The sequence below is a fragment of the Lagopus leucura genome, unplaced genomic scaffold (assembly GCF_019238085.1).
Source record: "Lagopus leucura isolate 7727_CA_CO unplaced genomic scaffold, USGS_WTPT01 Super-Scaffold_100008, whole genome shotgun sequence".
NCBI classification, from domain to species: domain Eukaryota; kingdom Metazoa; phylum Chordata; class Aves; order Galliformes; family Phasianidae; genus Lagopus; species Lagopus leucura.
The window spans coordinates 6,721,740-6,743,527 of NW_024962265.1; the positions used below are offsets into that span (position 1 = coordinate 6,721,740).

Below are 21,788 nucleotides of genomic sequence, written 5' to 3' on the forward strand. Positions count from 1 at the left end.
TGGCCTTTTCCAACCTTAGTGGTTCTTTGCCTCAGAAACACAACAGCCAGGATTTTCAGGGGCTGAAAGTGAAGCACTGGGGCAGTGCTGCTGCTGAGGATGTAAGACTTCAGCACGTCAGAAGGCGAGTTCTGCCTGAATAATGTTAAATCTCCCTAAATTTTGGGCAGAGTTAAAAAGCACATTGATTAGTAAAAATAATGACAATAATCTGTGGTAGTGCGGATGGATTTCTCCAGCAGAAGTGGACAGCACGATGTACTTTCAGATGTTGGCCGCGCCTGGTTGGGCTGTGCAGAATCAGCTCTTCAGCGTGACCGCCTCACTGATAATGACGAGACTTGGCTAAAAAAATATTTACACTTTCTGCATGTGCTTCATTAAGTAGCCATAAAACCTCCTTAGCATATGTACGAAATAACTTCATTCATTCTTCTCCGTTTCAACTTCTGTTTTTGTAATTACGTGCCGTTAAATTAACTCCCGGCTCCGCGTACCGCGCCGCCCTCAGCAGCCCTTTCCCGCCAAACGGCCCGGCCCTCACACAAAGTCTGCCGCGTTGCCATGATCAATGACGTCACGCTCACCATTTTTCTTATTGGTCGCTCCGCCGATGACGCCACTCCCAAGCTGCAGGGTCGCAGAGAAGGACGGACTAAATGTGCGCTACGTCGCGATTGGTTTAAAAGGCGGGCTTTGATTGGTGGCTGGGAAGGGAAGGGGGAGCGGGATTGGTTGCGCGGGGCATTGTGGGGTGGCGGACGCGCGTGGCTGATGGCGGCCATCGGCGTTCACCTGGGCGCTACCTGCGCGTGTGCCGCTGTCTACAAGGTGCAGCCCGCGGCGCCGGCAGGATGGCGGTGCGGCCTGGGGGTGCGGGGCTGCGGGGCTGCGCTGCAGGGTGGCTCACGGTGATGCTTCTCTCTGCAGGACGGCCGCGCCGATGTGGTCGCTAACGATGCCGGAGACAGAGTGACTCCTGCGGTTGTGGCTTTCGCAGAGAACGAGGAGGTGAGGCTGCGCTCGGCGGCGGGTCGGGAGGAGCTCTGTCTGGGAATTACTTCTTTTTTTAACTTGTTTCATTCAGGTTGTGGGCTTGGCTGCAAAGCAGAGCAGAATAAGGAACATTTCCAACACTGTGGTGAAAGTAAAGCAGATCCTGGGGAGGAGGTAAGCGATGTAGTGAAGTTAACCGGGCACTGGAAGGCGGGTACCCCCAGCGTTAAAGGTTAATTCGTTGAATCGTTAAAGCTGGAAAAGACCCCTCAGATCATCCTGTGCAACCATTGACCGATCCCCACCACCTCAGTGCCACCTCTGTCCTTCCCTCAGCACATCCCTGGCTGATGACTGCACCACCTCCCTGGGCGTTTCCAGTCCCTCACCGCTAAGAAGAAATTTGTCCCAGTATCCAACCTGAACCTCCCCTGGTACAACTGAAATCCTTTATCTCTTCTCCTCTCACTGTTACCTGGAAGAGGAGGCCAACCCCCACCTTGCCATGGCCTCCTTTCAGGCAGTTATAGGGAGCCATGGAATCTCCCCTGAGCCTCCTGTTCTCCAGACCAAACAATCCCAGTTCCCTTAGCTGCTCCCCATAAGACTTGTGCTCCAGACCCTTCATAGCTTCAGTTGCCCTTCTCTGGACGCAGTCCAGGGCCTCGACGTTTCTCTTGTTGCAAGGGGCCCAAAGCTGAAGACAGTACTCAAGATGCAGCCTCAGCACTGCTGAATAAGAGGGATGATCACTTCTCTAATCCTGCTGGCTACGCTATTAGTAGTTGAAAGAGAGAGGCAGTCAGAACATTTACTTTGTTTTGTTGTTGTTGTTTTTTTTTTTTTCTTTAAATCTCTATGAATGTATCTGCAGCATGACAAGAGGAATTTTGTGTAGAATGTAGCTTGATAAGATGTTGACACTATAAGAAACACTAGCAATATGAATTTCTTACAGTTACTCTCAAGGAAACAACTTATTTTGCTATTCTGTGTTTGTCTTGACAGTTCTGATGACCCCCAAGCAGAGAAATACATTAAAGAAAGCAAATGTTCAGTGAGTATGATTTAGTTTTTTGTTCTCAGAATAACTTGTTTCAGTTTATGCTGTTGTTCTCTGCTGTTTGTGTTCTGTAGTGATCAGCTCTCAGTGTATGAAGTGTTTGCTCTTGTATAGAACATGTTTGTCTCTTTACATAGTGGAGAATGTCATCGCTTCCTGAGATGCGTTGCTGTGATGCAGTCCAACAGAAAAATTCCATGCATCTCTTGACTGCATCAAGAGAAACAGTTCTTTTAATAACATTGTGGTGTTTCTTCGGTCTGGTAGATGATGCTAAGGGTAACACATCTTATGATTACAAAAGCTTTGCCATTTGATTTAATCAGTTTTTAGTTTGGTCAGTACTATGCTAGTTGCTAGAAACTTCCTGGCCTCTTTAATATCTGAGGAGAAAAAAACATTTTGGAACATACCTTCCTTAGGATATGTGCTTTTCCTTGGGATTTTGATTGCTGATATCCATAGATTTATTTCTATTGAATAGAAGCAAGTGAGTAGTTTAGTTGGTGTTATACAGAAAACATTTTGATAGCAAAAGGAAATTTACAGCACTGTGAATGTCACTGTTCTGTCTGTTGGATAATACAGGCTTCTCCTTTTTTATTCCTTAGCTACGTAGAACAGAAGCTAAATTGAGCAATACTTTCAGTAGTAACCAAAGTCTGCATCTAACAAGGGTGTGTTGTCTTTCTTTACAGGTAGTTGAGAAGAATGGAAAACTTCACTATGAGATAGATAATAAACTTATTAGCCCAGAAGATGTGGCAAAGCTAATTTTCAGTAAAATGAAAGGTATATAAGGAAAGTTTTTTAGCTGTCCTCATAGTTTTAAGATATGATACGTTGGTGTTTTGCTTTTAATCAACATGTTCTGCCTGTGTTTATAACCAGAAACTGCTCAGTCTGCATTGGGTTCAGATGTAAATGACGTTGTTATCACTGTCCCATTTGATTTTGGAGAGAACCAGAAAAATGCCCTTGGGTAAGAGGATTAAGATTTCTCTGTTATTTGACATGCCTAAAGCAGACCTTCTGACAGATCAGCAATAGAAGTTCTTCTGCTGGACTTCAGCTTGCAGCTGTCAATCAAGACATTAGGTTCCTGTTTGAAACAGGGAAAATGTGAAGATAGGAAACAAAATCCTGCATAGTATCTTTTCATGGCACTTACCTTTGTGAAATGAAATTCTCAATCAGTTGAACTGAATGGGAGTTTCCATATAATGAGAAACAGGATATCATTTAAGATGTTGGCTCTTCTTTTTGTGGACCGTGCAAGTCTGATAGGTCAGTGTTTTCTGTGACAAAAAAGCTTGCAGCAGATCCAGCTAACTGAAGAAAAAGATTGCAGATGAACTCTTGTATTTTTCTTTTCTGGTCGCTTACAACCAAGTGCTGAATTGGTTGTGTATCTAGTTCTGGTGAAGTCTTGATGTGCAACCTTAGTGATTTCACTGTAGTTAAATGCTGTTATGTGTTATCACAGGGAAGCAGCTGCAGCTGCTGGTTTTAATGTTATGAGATTAATTCATGAACCCTCTGCAGCTCTCCTGGCTTATGGAATTGGCCAAGATTCACCCACTGGGAAAAGGTAAATATTTTACTACTCAAACTTAAGCTGCTGTGGTTTAAACTTATCGAGATTGAACAAATCACGTTCTAGCCTGAGAAATCTTAAATGAGGGAGTGCTGTGTTGCCAAATTTTAAGGTTTGAATGTATAGTGTTTAAAACCTCTTTATTGTTCCAGTTTATCACTTTTTTTAAGACATTGTCGTTAAGATTTGTCACTGGATGCTTTCATGAGCTGACTGGCTTGAAGAAAAATGTTTCCCTTCTACGGTAGATTTACACAGCCAGCTCGGGGAAGTTGGGTTACTTTACATACTTGAAGACTTATGTGTCTTTCAGATGGCTTTCTTTCCTTACTGGCATTTTTTTTTTAATCCTTTGCATATAATTGGGATCGATAACCTTAAACGTAGCACTCAGTTTTGTTGTAGGATTAACATTGCTGACTCTTGCTGTGTAGGACAGAGTAAGTTGTTCTTTAGGAAATATGGTCAAGTAGTGAGTGGTTATAGAATAGGTAAATACAAACAGCTGAAATGAAACTTTCTTGGCAGCACTGATTAAAACCTGCAATTCATTACAATGTAGTGGTGATTTTAGACAGTATGCCAAAGTAAATGTAATTTTAGATGGCTTATTAATGCTACTTTCAATTTTCTTTACCCTGACAGCAATGTGGTGGTTTATAAACTGGGTGGAACATCGCTTTCTATCACAGTTATAGAGGTAAACAGTGGAATATATCGTGTGCTTGCTACAAACACAGATGATGGCATTGGTGGAGTGTGTTTCACAGAAGCTTTAGCACAACACTTAGCATCTGAATTCCAGAGGTAGGTTTTGAATGCCAAGTATGTTGTTGACAGGACATTCATTATCTGATGCTTGTTTTCAAAAAAAGAATTCATATTAACTTGTCAGATGTAGCAGATTGAGTCATCTTACTCACAAAGATAGGGAAGAAACAGTAAGCTGTTGGAGCTGAGAATCAGTTCAGAGTCTTAAATCTTTGTACTAAATATTAATGTCTGAGTGAAGGGGAGTGGCTCCACACAGTGTTCTTTAGTTAGAAATGGAATAGATGCTCTCATTCTCTGTGAATTTTCAGTAGTCATTGTAGGTAATGCTAAAATGTCTACAGACAAATGTTAACAGCTCTGAGTAATTTTTATTTTTATTTATTTATTTTTTTTTTTTCAGCAAGTTAATGTTGCCATTCAAATGCTTGCCTTTTTAAACAGCTTTTTTTTTTTTTTTAATGTAGGTCTTGTAAGCATGATATCAGAGGAAATCCCAGGGCTATGATGAAGTTAATGAACAGTGCTGATGTTGCGAAGCACTCATTATCAACGTTGGGAAGTGCAAACTGTTTTGTAGATTCACTGTATGATGGATTGGATTTTGATTGTAATGTATCCAGGTAAAACAAACCTTGAAGCTACTACTGTTACGTGAAAGCGTGCTGTAAGATTTTCTGTTTTGTATTTAGAATGTTAATAAGCTTTGGGATTTGGCAATGCTAGTTTTTTGAAAACAGATGTAAGACAGGAGGTCAACTTGTGGTTTCTTCTGTTTTTTTCTTTTGAGCTGTCTTTCATATTGATTCTGTCATGCCGTGATCTGTAGTAGCTGAGCAGTAACACTAGAAATGTTTGTGTAATGGATTAAAAAAATACACTGAAAAGGTCAATGGAGATCCCATTTTTGGAGTCTGGTCTGTGATGAAAGACAAACAGATACTAAATTACTCGAGATGTTTCTCCCCATTCTTCTTTTTGTTGCTGTGTTTTTTTTCTTACAGAAAAGCATTTTGGGACTCTTAGCTAAAAGAGCATTAGAATGATAGGAGTCATGGAAATCTTGATGTCTTTTTTGACAGCTGTCACGAAAAAAGTTTTTTATCAGCTTGTTTATTCTGTGTCCTGCTCTAAGTACTTTTTGGGAGTGATCTTTTAGTGCAGTGTTTAGTAACTCTTTATCGTTCTTTCAGTCACCAGCAGCTTTGGCAAAGTGAAATTGGGCTTTAGTTTTCTTTTTTCAAAGCTGTGCATGCATTATAGCAGCAGTTAGATCTGGTGAAGTCAGGCTCAGTGTCTCAAAGCAGGAGAAGCTCTGCTATGTAGCACATTTGGCTTGATTGGGGTAATGATACTTGCGTCACAGTTTGACTTACTGTGTTTTTGTGGAGTGAAAGATCCTATTCAGGTTTGAAAGAGCCTGAATTAACCACTGGTTGCTTTGTAATTTTACAAGTACCTACCCTTCAGGAAGCTTGATTGCCTCTGGAAGTTTAAGTTCAAATATTGTTGCTTTTTTATTATTGTTTTCATGAGGCTTGTTTTTTTTTCTTCAAGAGTACACAAAGAAAAATGAATCTGAATTTCCTAAAGGTGTTAATGTCTGTACTATCTATTCTATCACTATATTAACAAAAGTAATTTCTTTCCAATTAATAAATTGGAAATAAGATCTTGGCTGCTTAAAAATGGCATAAAATTGAGGTATAGCTAGAGAAGTGAAGTATATTCTAAGAATGTTTTGGGTGTTTGTTGCTGAAGAACGACGTTACACAGTGTTTGTTTGTTTGTTTTCTTTTTAGGGCCAGATTTGAACTTATCTGTTCTTCACTTTTTAGTAAGTGTGTAGAAGCAATTAAAAAGCTCTTGGAGCAAGTTGGATTTACAGCTGAGGATATCAATAAGGTAATAATAGTTGTCTGTGTTAAGCCTTATAGCTCCACAAAAAAAAATCAGGGGACCTGTTTTCCTCACACTGAGTGATTTTTGGATGTGTTTATGCATTTTTAGCTCCAATGCAACAATGTGTACACAGGTTTTTAAAGGGTACTTAAACTGAAGTGTAAGGTAAATTCAGTCCATTATTTTTTGTTGATGCCTACTGACTGCATGGTAGAGATTTGTCTCTGTTCGGTGTGTTAGTGTAACTCTCAGTAGATCTGAGGAGTGCTTTCTGTAAGTTCAGTGTGTAGATTTTGCTTTCGCTGCATTTTGGATTGGGTTAGCTGGCATTTCATGAAAGCCCAAGTTTCAGCTTGTTTTCATGACTTAAACAAGGTGCTGAATGTCTGTTTGATGCCACTGTTTCTCCTCCGTTCCTCCTTGTTAAGACATTAGATGTGAAATCAGTGCTTTAATGTCAAATATGTCAAGTGAAAAAATAGTAAATATTATTAGTTGCTTCAGATGTCCTTTTGGCTTTGGTACAAGAGAGTAACTTGATCCTAACTGCTGGGCAACTATCTGTAGGGAATATTGCTGTACTCATTACTCATGGAATTGGTGGAAGAAGTTTAAGAGCAGTTTGCCTTTGCAGCATAGAAGGTCAATCCCATGCTGGAGTGTAGTAACAGGAGCATTGTCATGAGTATTGAGAAGTTTTTCCTTCCCACTCTGACAACTGCATCTGGGTGGTCATTTCTGTAGTTCACAGAAATACTGAAACTTGTGCGGCAGAAAGGCTGAATCACAAGATGTTCAAAGAGGGACCAGGAGAAAGGTGCCTTCTTGGCTGTTAGAAGGCTCAGGGATAGACCTTTGTGTTGCCTGCAGTTGCCTGGTTGGAAGGCATAAGTAAGACAAAATGTGACTTATTTGTGTAAGTGCATGACGGAGTAGCAACCAGCACAACTTGTGATGGGAGGAAACAGGAGAAGGTTATAGTGTGAGGGCAATCAGACAATGAAAGTAGGGCCTGCAGAGAGGTTTTGGAATCTATATCTGTATAGCTGCCTGTTGATGAGCTCTGAGCAGGAGACTGGACCTCTAGAGGTCTCTCCAAGCCTAACCAGACTTCATGATGGATTCCTCAACTTTAAAATGCTGCTGCTTCTTGTTAGTGCTTCTTATGAGAAACTTTTTCAAGATGCTTTTTCAAACTTGCGAGCTATTTCCTTTCACTTGAAATGCAAAAGGAAGAGAACTAAGATAACATCAGAGTTGTTGGTTTTTTTTTGTTTGTTTGTTTGTTTTTTAACAGCTATGGATACTAAAGGATCCCAGAGCAGTTTATGGTTCTCTATTGCAGGCTGTTGCCTGTCTGTTGTTGTTGTTGTTTGTTAATTCCTTTCTGAAAAGAGATTTGAAAACACTGTCATATCTTCCAGGTAGTTTTGTGTGGTGGATCTGCTCGAATCCCAAAACTGCAGCAGCTGATCAAAGACATCTTCCCAAATGTGGAACTACTGAGCTCAATACCTCCAGATGAAGTTATTCCCATCGGTGCAGCAATAGAGGCAGGAATCCTACTAGGGAAAGAAAACCCTTCTCTAGAAGAGGAAGCATTGTTTATCGAGTGTTCTGCCAAGGATATTCTTCTTAAGGTAAGGGTAAAACTACTTGAAAATGTTACTGCTGCAGTGATTGTGAAGTACTGCTTATGCATTGATGTTAAAGAAATAATATTGTTTTAATAAATTACCACTTAACACCTGACCAGTTTGTGTATTGGTATTGATAGAGCAGTTCCTCTAGACTCTCAAGAAGATGGATTGTGAGCTTGCTATTTCCTTAACAGTTGCTGTGTCCTTTTAATTGCTGGATTTTTTTCACTTCCAGAAACTTCTTATTAATGGAATTATTGTGATGGTAAATACAGCAGAGGGAATGTATCTGGCATTTCTTTTCTCTTGGAGCACTGTTACAAAGCTTCTGGTTCACTAAAATACTTAGAAAGGCATGAACTGTTTTTCTTTCTTTTTAAAGGGTGTAGATGAGACGGGGGCTGACAAATTCACAGTGCTGTTTCCATCAGGGACACCATTACCAGCTCGAAGGCAGCACACCTTGCATGCTCCTGGAAACACTTCTTCTGTATGCCTTGAACTGTATGAGTCGTTAGGGAAAAGTCCTATGAATGAAGAAAACAAATTTGCACAAGTGAGTGTATACATGTGCATGTCTGCTTGCAGTATAGCCTACTTGGAAATCACGTGGTTCTAGGAGGGTAAAAAATTAAATCAAAAGCAGCGACACTTCTACTGTAACTTGTTACAAAGTTAAAATGAAATGCATTTCTCTGGAAACTGTACTTGAATGTTCTTCTATAAACATATTGTGAATTACTGAGTGCTTTAAAAAAAAAAATTCAGGTTTCCCTCTTGAGTTTATAAAAGTCTGTCTGGTTTTAAGGTGTGGCACTACTGTGGTGCATGCAACTTGTCTGGGATGGGACACCATAATCAGTCCCTCTTGTACCTACTTAGAAATAGAGGTAATGAAGAATCATAGAATCACCAAGGTTGGAAAAGACCTAAAAGATCATCCAGTCCAACTGTTCACCTATTACCAATAGCTCCCACTAAACAATGTCCCTCAACACAACAGCTGGTATCTGTACTGTAACTCCTTTATGACTTTCCTAGATTAGATAGGATGTTGGTATTAAAACCGGTTCAGGTCAAGTGAAAATGTAATCATATTAACACCATGAAAAATGAAAAGATAACACTTGGAAGTCAGCCTCTTGAGAGGCTTGTTTCAAACACTGATCTTAGCTTTCCTTCAGTGTACTTTTACGGCATCAAAAAGACTTGTGGCTGAAACTGACAGAGTTTTAGGGTAACTTTTTTTTCTTTCCACCCTGGTCCTGCCACAGGGTCTTGAAGGATAGAGGAAGGAAGTTCTCCAGTAAGTATAGAGTTGATATAAGTTCTCCAGCTATCTTGCTGATGGGCTCTGAAACATAAAAACACTGAAACAGTCGTGCAGATGTTAATTTTTTTTAAAAAGGGAGACTTTTATTACAGGTGTGTGCAGTTTAGTGGGACGTGCTTTAATGTTGAATATTAATACCACATGTTAAACAGAATAAATTGCATACCTCAGTTACTGTGTGCATTGTTTTTCCTTTAGATTGCTGTGCAAGAAAGATCTTATACTTTTTTTATTAAGCTCTGTTTTTCCTTCTAGATTGTGCTCCAGGATTTAGATAAAAAGGAAGATGGCCTACATGATCTATTGACTGTTCTTACTATGAAAAGGTACACAAAATATTTATTGTTCTGCCATTTAACTTGCTTCATCACACTTCTAACAAATGGTGTAACTATACCTGAGAGCAGTCACGTTTTTGGGTGTCTTAAAAAATGTCTTAAAAAGTTGAGTATTTGGTCTGATGTGAAATACTTGTAATAGTTTATAAAGATATCCAAAGGTGGAATTCCAAGTAATGAGAGCATGTTTGTCTTCTGAGGGTTCTCTTGAAATCAGTGCTGCTTTTCTAAATAATAAGAAAGTTCTTTAGGTGTTGCTGGGAAACTAAATCCCTACTTGCTATTTGAGTACAAAATACATTCATTTTCTTACATTAACGATCAAGCATATTTAATTCTATTTGAATAGACATAAATACTTCAGTCTTGCAGTGAGTATGAGGTTTGTGTTGGTAAGAGATATATCTTAGGATCCATATTCGTAGTTGTGAGGTAAAAACTTAATAATTATTTTAAGAGCTTACCATTTCTTGTAAGTAATGTTAATATTTTTCTAGGCATTACTTAGAATTGGAGAACTCTTAAAAATAATTTAAGTTTAAAATATTAAAACCTTAAAATAATTTAAGTATTCAAAGAAACGCATCAGTGAAAGTTCACAAGAACACATTTCTGTCTGAATCTTGCGTGTGGCTGTTTTATGCCTAGATTAAACAGGATTTGATATAAACTTTTTTCTAGGAAGTCTTATTTCTTTGAAGGAGATTGTTTGAAGACTGTTCTGTAGCAGTCCTCGTCCTTTAAGGAAGATGCACTTATCTGTTGATTGCCATTACTCGTTTTTCAGTATGGCTACTTTGAATATTGCATTTCCAAATCTGCACTAAGTTAGTTAAACAGCAATACAAATATATAAGCTGCGTTCCTGAATCAATTCTGTTATATTTGGGGGGAGGCAAAAGGTTTAATGGAGAATAAGAAGTATGTATCTAAATACTCAACACAGTAAAGAAAACTGGAATGAAGTTTAAATAAGCGTATTCTTCCCTGCATGCTCTGCTAATCTTGTTTCCTTCCATTTGCACAAGACTGCTGTTTCTCTGGGACTTGCATACTAAATGCTGTGCTGAGATGGTCCTCTCTAATTTTTCTTTTAGGGATGGATCCTTGCATGTTACCTGCACAGATCAAGATACTGGAAAGTGTGAAGTCATCACTGTTGAAGTGGCATCATAATCTCATTTGAAAGGCAGCACCTTTCGGAGTTAGTTTTTTCTCTTGCTGGCTTGTCCCCTGAAGTGATGACTGAAACATGTTTAATGGATCACAGAGAACTGTAATAAAAAGTAAAAGATTTGTCGCCAAGTCTGTTTGCATTGGAAAACATGATGTGGAATGTCAGGCTAGAGGGTAGGCAACAGCATTGAATTATCAACACCCTTTAAAAAAAAAAAAAAGGGGCATATCTCAGGTGTGTGGCTCAGCAACAAGCATGTTATGTAGTCTGGCAAAATGATTTTAGACTAATCGGGTCCTATACGTTTTCAGAGTATACCTGTATACCACATAGCACTGAACCAACAAGAGCTAGATATGTGAAAATCCACTCTCAAGTAATTGTGTGAATTATACTGAAAACTTGTGTGGGCTTGATGTTGCCTGAAACCACGGAGGTTGTGCCCATTTGGGCTGGCCCTTTGAGCAGGATTTTTCTGGAGTTACTTTCAGGTGGTTTTGTCATGTTACCTGGAAAAATGTGTATAAGGGTTATATGTGCTTATTTATGTGTTTATTAATAAAAATTTTATCCAGATGCTGTCATCCTCTATGCTGTGGCACTGTTCTCATCTCTAAATCACTAGATAGTTGGATATCACTAGATACTCTTAACTTTGGGTAGAGGAGTAATAACAAGAAGGTGGGATGGGTGAGTATAGTTACAGGCTTTGTGGGTCTCAGTCTAACGCTTAGAGAGGCTGCAGTTCAGCCCTTATAGCCCCATAGTGAAAGTGACCAAGTAGTTGCTCAGAAACAGGCATAAATAGATAATAAAAATAAATGCCAGTTTGGACTTGAAGCAACTTGGATTCAATTATTGTTTTCAGATTTTTGTCTCATGCTCCTCCACCACCTGCTTGTGGGTTGTATGTTTTAATATTCTATCTTACAAAAGCAATTTTATACAGGTAAAAATCTCTGCATTCTAAACAAATCTCTGTGTGCTCTCTGGTTTACCAGACTAAACATGGCTTTGAATTTGTAATGCTTGTGGCCAAAGTACTCAGAGTTCTGCCTCCCATATCCCTGCCTCTGTGGTCTTTTAACTTTAAGTGAATAACACGGCAGTATATCTTTTAAAGATGTTTTTCTTTTAGAAGAAATCTTGGAAAACCCGAAGCCTGGTTCTGTCGGGCAGTGCTGTCCCCTATCCCAGTACGGTCGCGTCTTTCTTTGGGCTTTCTACCAGGCTGACGAGCACCAGCTAGTGGCCGAACGTGCCTAATGGCTGTAAGTTTTACTATGCTTCACAGTACAGCTCCGTGGGGCTTATGGGGTTTTGGATTGAATTGAAAGCTATTTGAGCCGCGAGCAGCTCTTCTGAGAAGCGTACTGTGACGAGGGAACGCTTTTGTTTGTTTAAAGCGTCTGAAATCTCTCTGCGACTCTGCACTGTGTCGGGGCAGTGTGGGAGCGGGGCCTCCTGGCTGCCTTTGGCGGGCTTTTGTCCCCTTGCCCGTGTGCTGCTGCTGAAGTGGTGCCGTAAACGGACAAAGAGCGGGCGCGTGGGGATCGTTCTACCTGGCACGTGATAGAACAGCGAGCTTAATGTAAAAGTGCCTTTTAGCCGCTTGAAATGTGCGCTACCACCGCTCTTTCGGTATCGTTTACTTAAGATTTTTTTTTCTTGCTGCTTTCACTCAACGGGAAGGCAAGGACCGAGCGCCGAGGTGCGCCGCGCTCACAGTCGACGAGGGACCAGCCCGCCGTGAGGAAGAGCCGCGCGGGCGCCGGGAGGCGGCCGTTACCACAGCACCGCCCTCCCCCCTCCTCCCTCTCCCGCCGCCTGCGGCCCTGCGCGGCCCCTCCAAGATGGAGGGCTGGCGAGGAGGTGAGGGCGCGGCGGCGGCGGCGGTTCGGGCCGCGGCACGGGATGGTGGACGGCGCCGCCGGCGGCGCCTCGCCCCGATCTCTCCTCCCTTCTCCTCGCGCTGGGCGGGCCGAGCGGGAGCGCGAGGGGAGGCCGCGGAACCGCCAGCGAGCTCCGCGGGACCGTTACCGCCGCCCGCTTCGCGCCGGGGGACGGCCGGGGGCCTCGCGCGCTCCCTGGGCCGGGCCGGGCCGGGGGGGGGCGGGGGCGCCTGAGGTGAAGACGCGGCGCGCGAGGGGCGGCCGGGGCGAGGCCTGATCCTTCCCTGCCCGCTCGCCCTCCGGGGCGCTTCCATTACACGGTAGTTATCCCGTCCCGTTCCTCGTGCGGTTTCCATTTGCAGAAGTCTGGTGCTGCGGCGTCTGCCCTCCGGTAGCGTTGTTTTTTTGTGTGTATCGCTACGCGCACATCCGTGCCCGAGGAAGGCTCAGGGAGGGAGCCGTTGTGTTTGGCTTTGCCCCTTAGAGCAGCGCGCAGTGAGACGTGTGGCTGCGCACGGGGCGGTAACGTGGGGACTCCGGGGTGAGGCGAAGCAGTGCGGGATGGTTTCCGTTCAGCCGAGACATTAAAGAGGATTCTTTACCGGTTTTCTTATTGTAGCTTGGTATGTGCCATGTCTAGCTTCACATGAGACCCTCCAAGAATTATGTAGGAAGGAAAATCTGAGATGTAAATCCATTGGAATCACCAACAAGAGTCTAAAGAGTTATGAGGTGGAATATTTGTGTGACTACAAGGTAGAAGAGGTAAGAGAAACACTTAGACCGACCTGATTGCTCAATTTCAGCTGCAATTCGGAAGCCAGACCGAGGTGGCTGTACTCGTGATGTAAAGCAGCAGGCTGCCAGCACGAGGCTGTTGATGACACCGAACAAAATACCTTCTGAACTTTGCAAACAGAAAGTGGCGTAGCTGAGCATGTTCAGCATGCTGGAGGAAGCCTTTCTGTTCTGAAATTATGGAGATTTTGGAGCATAAAATGTTTTGCCTTGTATCTAGAAGTAAAGCAAAACGCTGACGCTTTTAGGTTGTAACTTGTTATGTATTATGATGCTTCTGTTTGCAGCTAACTGTGTATATTTTTCTCTGCAGTGTTGTAGTCTGTTTGAAAAGTTAGGGCTGTGTGCTGCAACTGGATTCCTGCGGTTTGCTCTTGCCATTGAAATTCAGCATCAGGATTTGACCTTTTTACAGTTATTACAGTGGGCCCTTCTAAAATGAATACCAAGCATGTGCTTCTTGACTGTCAATACAGCATTAAGCATTTTGAACAGATTGCTTCTTTAGGAGCACAGTTGATAGAGGACAAACAGCGTTAGGTGTTAGATAAGTTTAGGATTTGTTGGGTTTTTTTGTGTGATACAACTCTATTCTTCCTATGCTTGTAATTTCATACAGCCAGATAGCATAACTTAACTGCTTTAAGACACTAGCATTCCCCTGCGTAACCGTTTGTGACGAGATCTTCACAGCTGTGTATTTCTGTGCCCCTTGAGCTGACACGTAAAGTGCACAAAATTGTGCTCTAAATTAACTTGCAAACAGAAAAGTTGTTTTTTCCTTTTCTCCCAGTTGTAATTGTTATGTGGACATCTAGACCTTTCTGTACCGTACTCTAGCACTCTACGATGTTGTATTTTGGTGAATTGAATCATGGCTAAATCTGTTATCTGTTTCTGTGTTTAAAGGGCAAAGAATACTATCTTGTGAAATGGAAAGGATGGCCAGAATCTTCAAATACTTGGGAACCTCAGAAAAATCTGAAATGCCCAAAACTTCTTGAAAACTTTCTTAGTGACAAGGATGAATACTTATCTCGGATGAAAGAAGGCAAAGCACTGAAAGTGAGAAACAGTGTTAAAGCTTTGAAACCTGCAGTTGCAGATTACATTGTAAAGAAGGCTAAACAAAGAATAGCTCTGCAGAGATGGAAAGAAGAACTCAACAGGAAAAAGAATCATAAAGGAATGATTCTGGTAGAAAACACTGTGGATCTTGAAGGTCCTCCTATAGACTTCTATTACATTAATGAGTATAAGCCTGCTCCGGGGATAAATGTAATAAATGGAATAACAACTGGCTGTGAATGCTCAGACTGCCCTGCTGAGAAGTGCTGTCCAAAGGAAGCTGGTTTTATTTTGGCTTACAATAAACGAAAGAAGCTGAAAATCCAGCCTGGCTTGCCCATCTATGAATGCAATTCATTTTGCAGGTGTGGTCCTGACTGCCCTAATAGGATAGTACAGAAAGGCACACAATATTCTCTTTGCATCTTCAGAACTAACAACGGCCGAGGCTGGGGAGTGAAAACCCTCCAGAAAATTAAGACCAACAGTTTTGTGATGGAATATGTTGGAGAGGTATGTATTTATCTCATACAGGTTATTTTGAAGGAGAAAACAGGAGAAAATCTTGATGAGCTTTCTCTCAGTTTCATCACTTCCTGACTTCAGCTGTATAAGTCTACTTTTGAGTAGAAGAATACACTGAATAGACATTTGTGCTGGCAGTAAAATCATACTGTCCAAAACGTCCTCCATTCCAGAGGCTGGATAAGAAGAGAACACATCTTTTGTGTCAGTAAATAAGTACTTTTGATAATTATTTCAAAATTTCAGCATTTCTAAAAGTGGATCCTCCTTTTCGTTCTTGGCAGTCGCATTCTTCATTCTTTCCATATCTTTATTGTAGTTCTTGCTGTTCCCCAGGCACAGTTGTTACCAGACTCTGCACCCAGTCTGTCAGTCCCATTTCTGTTCTGTCTGCACAGCCTCTCTCATGCTATTTCAGAACAGAATTTAGTGCTGTAAAATACAGAGCTCGAGTTCCTCTTATTGCTTTGTGTTACCTGGTTCAGCCTCTGTTATGCTTCAGGGCCCTTTGCATCAGCTGCTCCTGGCAGCCTCTCCAATCCTGTCTGTTGCTTTTCTGCCGCGTATCTGCTTTGCTGATACGATGACTCAAAACAATTCATTCTGTCCCTGCTACAAATTCTTATGGTCTTCACTGTATTACCTCCATGCTTCCTGCCCCAAGTCTCCCAGCTTGTCAGGTTTGTACCCTTTAAATTAATTCCTGTGAGCATGCAGGAGGCTGCTGTGATTGCAGAACTGCGTTGCTTAAAGCAAAGATGTGGCCTGTCAGAAAAATCAAATATTTTTCTCCCTTACTTTTTATGTCTGTCCTGCTGCCAAACTGTGATTTCTTTGCTGATTGTGCACAATGGGATACCTTTAACACAGTGGGCTGCAGACAAAGTTTTTAAAGCTGTGGCTTCTGTCAAACATTGCTCTAGTTCTTCTGCTCCTTTGGGGATCCTCTGGATTTCCACCTCTGGTTAGCATTTACCAACATCCAAATATTTAACGCGGGTGATGATATTTTTGTTTGTTCCTGAGTCACAGTGCTGTGCATCAGCCATAGACAAATTACATCCAGAGAAGCTGCAGTCACTAATTAATTAATTTAGCTCTCTACATGTATTCTTCATTATATACAGAATACTATTTCAACTTGAAAAAAAGCAAATGTGGTATTTTTCCTAAGCAAAATTCTTCTAACTCGTGATTTTAACTTTTATTTTAATTTAGTAATAGTTAATAATATGATGCAGGTTTCTCTTTGTTTTTATATTTTTGTAGGTGATTACAAGTGAGGAAGCAGAGAGACGAGGCCAATTCTATGACAACCAGGGAAATACATACTTGTTTGATTTGGACTATGACTCAGATGAGTTTACAGTAGATGCAGCTCGATATGGAAACGTGTCCCACTTCGTGAATCACAGTGTAAGGCCTCGGTTTATATCCTAAGTACTTAGAGCATTATCCTAATTGGGCCAGAAACATCTTCTCCTACTGCTAATATTTACACAGTGTGTTCAGTGGTGTGTTCACGATTCTTTCTGAAGTTTTTCATGCCAACGCAGTGCAGGCAGTAGCACAGTGTAATGAGTAGAATGCAGTACTTTTACTCAGAGTGAGAGTACATACAAATGTCTAGGAACGTCAGGGTGCACAACGTGAGCCTGTGGTGGTTGTAGGGCAGTCACTGAATCTGCTGGTTCTAGACAACCAAAATAGGGTTGGTTTGTTTGTTGAAGTGACTGAAAGGCCTAATGTGAGAAATTCTTAATCAAATTAGTGAGGAGTCAGAGATGATGGAACTGCTCCATTGTTTTGCAGCAGAGCAGGGTTTCTAGGGATGTGAAATGTCATCCATCAAACATTAGTAGCTCGAAAAAAGAAAAATTCCTATGCATTCTTCGGTATTTCTCTTCTGTGAGCAACTTTTTTCCTTCTCAGTATGAAAGGTAAACTGCCAGGGTACATCAAAGTTGGTTTTAGACAAGAAATTTTTTGTTGTGTTTTATTTGCTGTTGAACTGAAGTACATGAAAAAATGAAAGCTGCACTGCGTTAGTAAAGAAATTCTAGTGATGTTTAGTTCAGTAGTGCTGTGCTTGTTACTGATGTATGCAGTCTCTGTTCTACAAATACAGTACACTCGCATCTTCAGATCTGTGAGGCGATGCCATCATTGGTATTTCATGCAGGCTTGGTGGGGAAAAGCATGAAAAGTTTTAGGTACGGCCTGCTCTTCGCTTTTGGGAATGGAAATGAAGTGTTCTTGCACTTGTAAAGTTAGAAGTCTAACTTCAAGGTTGGCTTTGTAATATGGGATGTGTTTTTCTTTTAAAAAGCACGTGTGCAGTTTAACAAGTGTTTTAGTGACTGCTGTCTTCTGAAACTTCATCTGTCAAAAATGAGAAAGCAGCTTATAGCTCGTGCTTAGTTTGCCTGACACTGCTCCTCCTGCCTTAATGGATCATTCAAAGCTCAGATTAGCAATTAAAAATAGTTACCTGCAGTATGAGAATATTATTTCTGGCCTAGAAGCAATGTTTACACTCATTATTTTGCATTTATGTTTGTGTGGCTTAAGGTGCTAGGTTGTTTCTTCTTTCAGCTTATTATTGGTTTTATTATAAGGCTTATTAATTATTTTTGTGGATTTAATAAGTAGATCTTAACCTTGGTCTTATTTGTTGCCATATTTTGGAGTTAAAATTATTTTACATAGGCTGTCAGGTATTATTATAGCCTTTGTACTGTGTGGAAGTTGCCTTCGAAAGTGCTCTGCTTTAAGCTCTGAATGTTCTGCTTTAATGCTACTTCAGAACTGTTGATTTCAGAAGATAGATGACTAGATTTTTAGACTTCTGTCACTAAGAACCATTTCTCCTTCTGCTGAATACTTCAGTGAAACTTACTGTGCATTTTTTTAACAGAAACTACATTAATTTTTGCTTCACAGTGTGATCCCAATCTTCAAGTCTTCAATGTATTTATCGATAACCTTGACCTGCGTCTTCCTCGAATAGCACTGTTTTCCACAAGAACCATCAAGGCTGGAGAAGAGCTGACCTTTGACTACCAGATGAAAGGTCTGCAGGTTTTACGTTGCTCTTGAGGGAAGTAGGGGGCACTGGCTAATTTTGTTGCAGTCTGACTAATGTCAATGTTTTAGGTCAGGCATTGCATCTCACTAGAACAGATGTCCCTCACTGACAGCGCAGACAGCGCACAACCAGAAGCTTTGTGTGCACCTCTAGTGCATTACTTCCTTCAGCACTCCTGGTTCAGAGCAAGGGGTTGTGGTTGGAACCTCTGACAAGGTAGCTTGCTTTAAAGATTTGTCACAGGGCTGCTCAAAATAACGGTCAAGACAAAAAACGTATTTGGAGATGTTTAGAAAAGCTTCCCCTTGTTGAAGCTGGCATTTCAGGTAAACCACTTTTTAAAGAATCTCCTGAGAAGCAGCTGCTTCTAACTGACAGTTATGAAGGCAGTTGTAACAGTGAGTGATGTAAGGTACCATAGGTGTGTACAGGGATTGTTATGCAGAGACTTCAGGAAGAAATATTCTTGGTGAAATATTACCAGCTTCTTTGATAACTGATTTTCCATTCAGTAATTCCTTTTTTTTCCTTTTTTTTCCCAGTGCAGTATAAAACATTTGAATCTGGTTGGCAGTGGTGTTCTGTGTGTCAAGTTTGCATGCTTGCAAACCACTAAGCCACAACGTATTGTTTTCCCAGCTATTTAATTTCCAAAGAAGTATTTTTATGCTCCAGAGCTGTACCACATTCTTGCAGAAGCTCTCTTTCAATACTGACCAAGTTCTTTTATTGAAATCTCTTTTAAAACTCCCCTTTTCTTTTTGTGGTGCCTGTGACAGTGATGTTCAAGGCAGACTGCAGTCTCAGCTGACCAGCATATGCTGATAGGCTTGAGCCTAAAGGGCCTGAGTTCATTGAACTTTGGATCCTGACATGTGTGACAAGTGTTGGATAAGCAGTTGTAATGTGGGTGTTGGTAGAATTCAGCATAGCTTCACACACAATTTTTTTAAGAGCTGGGGTGGTAGAAGGCTTCTTGAAGCCATTTCTCTGTCTTGAATTCCTAGCTCAATTTCAGTCTTCCCATTAAAATGTCCTTATTTGTGTTTGTCTGTGTCACAGGTTCTATAGATCTGACTTCAGACTCTGCTGATGGTCTGAGCCCATCCAGAAAGAGGATCAGAACAGTCTGTAAATGTGGAGCTGTGTGTTGCAGAGGTTATCTCAACTGAGTTTGAGTACCCAAAGTCACAAATACTTTGTTCTCTTCTAAAAGAGTTTTAAGGAGACTCTTCTTTCATACATACATTATTCTTACAGCTTATGTAAACAGATACAACGAAAACAAGATGTTATGTTTGTAATTGAAATGGCATTGGCCAAAGAAAGAGATCTAGTGTTTCAGGTTGAAACTGATAATGTGGATTAAAATTTAATTTTTCTATCATCGTTATTTAGGAAGCAGTAAACTATATGGTAAGAAAACTCTTTAACATGTACCTTGATTTGAATATTAAGTGTAAGCTCACAGCGGTAGGCCTTCTAGGAGCTGATTTCAGTGAGATAAAGTGGCGTTGCATATTTTCTGTACCTTGCAAAGAAGGTATTAGAAGGCATTCAATTTGAGTCCTAAATCATAGCAGACAGTTTTTTTTTTTTTTTTTTTTTTTGTGCCAGTGTGTAAAAGAAGGGCTGAGAGAGTAAAAAAGAGAGAGTAGCAATAACATCTGTGGCACCACGATGAGAGGCATCCGACCACGACTGGAAGGCAGCTCAGAGGGGTGCAAACTGGAAAAGCTCCATTGAATTCCACACAATAAAATCGTCGGTGTTAGTTGAGTCTGGGGGTCTTAAACATCTTCACCTGATGTCATGTTGTTTAGAAGCTTTATGAATAGCATTCTTAAATGCATAACCAAGATGTTGTAATTGCAATATAATCAAAAGAGTAAGGCAAAAGCAAACAAGGATCACAAAAGAGAATAAGTAGAAGAGCTTACCCTTGGGTTGAGCTCACCAGAAGATACCAAAAGAGGGGATCTCCAGAAGAGATCCTTCCTCTCTGGTAGCCAGCTCTTAAATAGGTCCAGGAGGGGTGGAGCCTGGCTCCACCCCTTCCGGCAGCACAGGTGAATTGCCTTCAGCTGTGCTCCTCTGGCTGACTCAAGGCTCACCTCAGGTGATCAATCAGAGGTTCAGGCCGTGACTCAGCAGTTCCCATACACTTAAATCGTTACGTTCTGACTTTTAGTTCAGATTCTGTAGGAGGTCTTCTTTTCTGCACAGTATTTGTAAATATTGGGTTATTATTGGTAACACACACTGTTTTGTTTTCATTGCAGAAATTTGGCAGTCGTTGCTGAAAAAAAAAATACTGGCTACAGTTTGGGAATAGAAAACAAAGTAATTTAAGGAAAGCAGCCTATTGCCCATCAACACTGATGCATTCTGCAGATATACTTAGTTATCTGTTAGGTGTAGAAATAGCCTGGGAATTGATTTGTACTAACAGTTGTTTTTGCTTAAGTTTTTACATACTGTGACTTTTTTTTTTTTTTTAAATCTAGTGACAGATTTTTAAGATATTAGCCCTATTTTTCTCGTGTTGCAAAAAATATTAACTTCAGTGAAGTTAGGCTAGGGTTGAGCTACCCATTTGCTGTAGTCATTTGTAACATGTTCTTGAATGTAAAGGCTGAGAAGAATACTGTTCTTCAGCTGCTTGAATCATTTTATTATTATTACCTTAAAGTTGTTTTGATCTGTTGGTAATATGTGCTACGTTTTGCTTGGCTTCAAAGACACTGAAGAGCACTTGAGTTTGGTTATGAGTGGAGTTACAGCCAAGGTCCATGCTCTGGGGATATTTGAAGGGCTTTATTCTCATGGATAAAAAAGCTTGTAAAACTTGCATGTTGCTTACAAATACTTGCTTACAAAATGTTGACAGTCAGGCAGAATGTTGTTGCTCCCTAAATGGATGCTAGCTATGTATCATAGGTCAGCTAGTTGCCTTTATAAGGTGCACAGCTGTTGTCTCAGGTGAATGAAGTCAAGTACCCAGCATGTATCAGTTTCCTTAATTTGTTAGCAAATGCCTTAAACTTCACGCTAGTTCCCAGCACTCCAAGAAGAGTGTTTCAGAGGATAACACAGGTTGTCTGCTGACTAAGAAGCACTGTTGCATTGGCACTGAACATCTGGCTCTTTGGCAGGAAGTGTCATTTTTTTTATGCTGGGAGACACTGAAATCAGTTTCACGGTTGGAGCGAAGAGCGTGGGCCACTGCAAGTCCTGTCTGAGTTTTGTAATCTACAACACAAAGAGATATGTGTGAAATTACTGTTTTACATGAGCAGGAGGAAACTTGCTTATGTTTAAAAGTATTTGACATTAACAGCCTCAGCTGTATCCACACACTTGGATAAATGCTCAATCTAATCAATTTATAAAATGCCACTTCTCCAGCAGTTTTTAATTTATTGATGTGGAATGTTGGAGCTTTAACAAACTCTAGATTATCTGCTGCCGTTTGGAGTTGTTTGCTTTCTCTTGCATGTAGCCCAGTTTAGAAACGCATTCCACACGGATGGAATCTGCGACCTCCAGCTCCTGAATCTGCTGCAGTCTGCAGCCTTTCCTCGGCACAGGAGTGCAAGA

At 41.0% G+C, this 21,788-nt stretch overlaps 2 protein-coding genes across 5 annotated transcripts; both read left to right on the forward strand.

The window, feature by feature from the left end:
- The first annotated feature begins 746 nt into the window (after positions 1–746).
- On the forward strand, positions 747–11,408 carry HSPA14 (heat shock protein family A (Hsp70) member 14). Of its 2 annotated transcripts, XM_042872878.1 has the most exons (14): positions 747–831; positions 931–1,011; positions 1,088–1,170; positions 2,005–2,053; positions 2,758–2,851; positions 2,951–3,041; positions 3,546–3,650; positions 4,302–4,463; positions 4,895–5,050; positions 6,230–6,332; positions 7,754–7,969; positions 8,352–8,525; positions 9,558–9,628; positions 10,738–11,408. In XM_042872878.1, exons 1-14 carry the CDS (start codon positions 775–777, stop codon positions 10,814–10,816), a joined length of 1,521 nt encoding a protein of 506 aa, XP_042728812.1. In that variant the 5' UTR covers positions 747–774; the 3' UTR covers positions 10,817–11,408. The 2 variants fall into 2 exon arrangements, with proteins under 2 accessions (XP_042728812.1, XP_042728813.1); XM_042872879.1 differs by lacking the exon at positions 2,951–3,041 and having other exon boundaries at positions 3,605–3,650.
- Positions 11,409–12,619: 1,211 nt separating this feature from the next.
- SUV39H2 (suppressor of variegation 3-9 homolog 2) lies at positions 12,620–19,798 on the forward strand. Of its 3 annotated transcripts, XR_006179265.1 has the most exons (7): positions 12,620–12,689; positions 13,329–13,474; positions 14,417–15,088; positions 16,370–16,516; positions 18,044–18,173; positions 18,257–18,404; positions 19,251–19,337. XR_006179265.1 is itself a non-coding variant. In XM_042872938.1 (6 exons), exons 1-6 carry the CDS (start codon positions 12,671–12,673, stop codon positions 19,358–19,360), a joined length of 1,224 nt encoding a protein of 407 aa, XP_042728872.1. In that variant the 5' UTR covers positions 12,620–12,670; the 3' UTR covers positions 19,361–19,798. The 3 variants fall into 3 exon arrangements, 2 of the variants coding, with proteins under 2 accessions (XP_042728872.1, XP_042728873.1); XM_042872938.1 differs by lacking the exon at positions 18,257–18,404 and having other exon boundaries at positions 19,251–19,798; XM_042872939.1 differs by having other exon boundaries at positions 18,257–19,343.
- Positions 19,799–21,788: the final 1,990 nt, after the last annotated feature.

Coding starts and splice junctions, on each gene's coding strand:
- HSPA14 (XM_042872878.1), top strand. CDS start 775: ATGGCGGCCATCGGCGTTCACCTGGGCGCTACCTGCGCGTGTGCCGCT. Junction 3,042..3,545: donor AACCAGAAAAATGCCCTTGG/GTAAGAGGATTA, acceptor GTGTTATCACAG/GGAAGCAGCTGCAGCTGCTG. Junction 8,526..9,557: donor AAGAAAACAAATTTGCACAA/GTGAGTGTATAC, acceptor TTTTCCTTCTAG/ATTGTGCTCCAGGATTTAGA.
- SUV39H2 (XM_042872938.1), top strand. Junction 15,089..16,369: donor TGATGGAATATGTTGGAGAG/GTATGTATTTAT, acceptor ATATTTTTGTAG/GTGATTACAAGTGAGGAAGC. Junction 18,174..19,250: donor CTTTGACTACCAGATGAAAG/GTCTGCAGGTTT, acceptor TCTGTGTCACAG/GTTCTATAGATCTGACTTCA.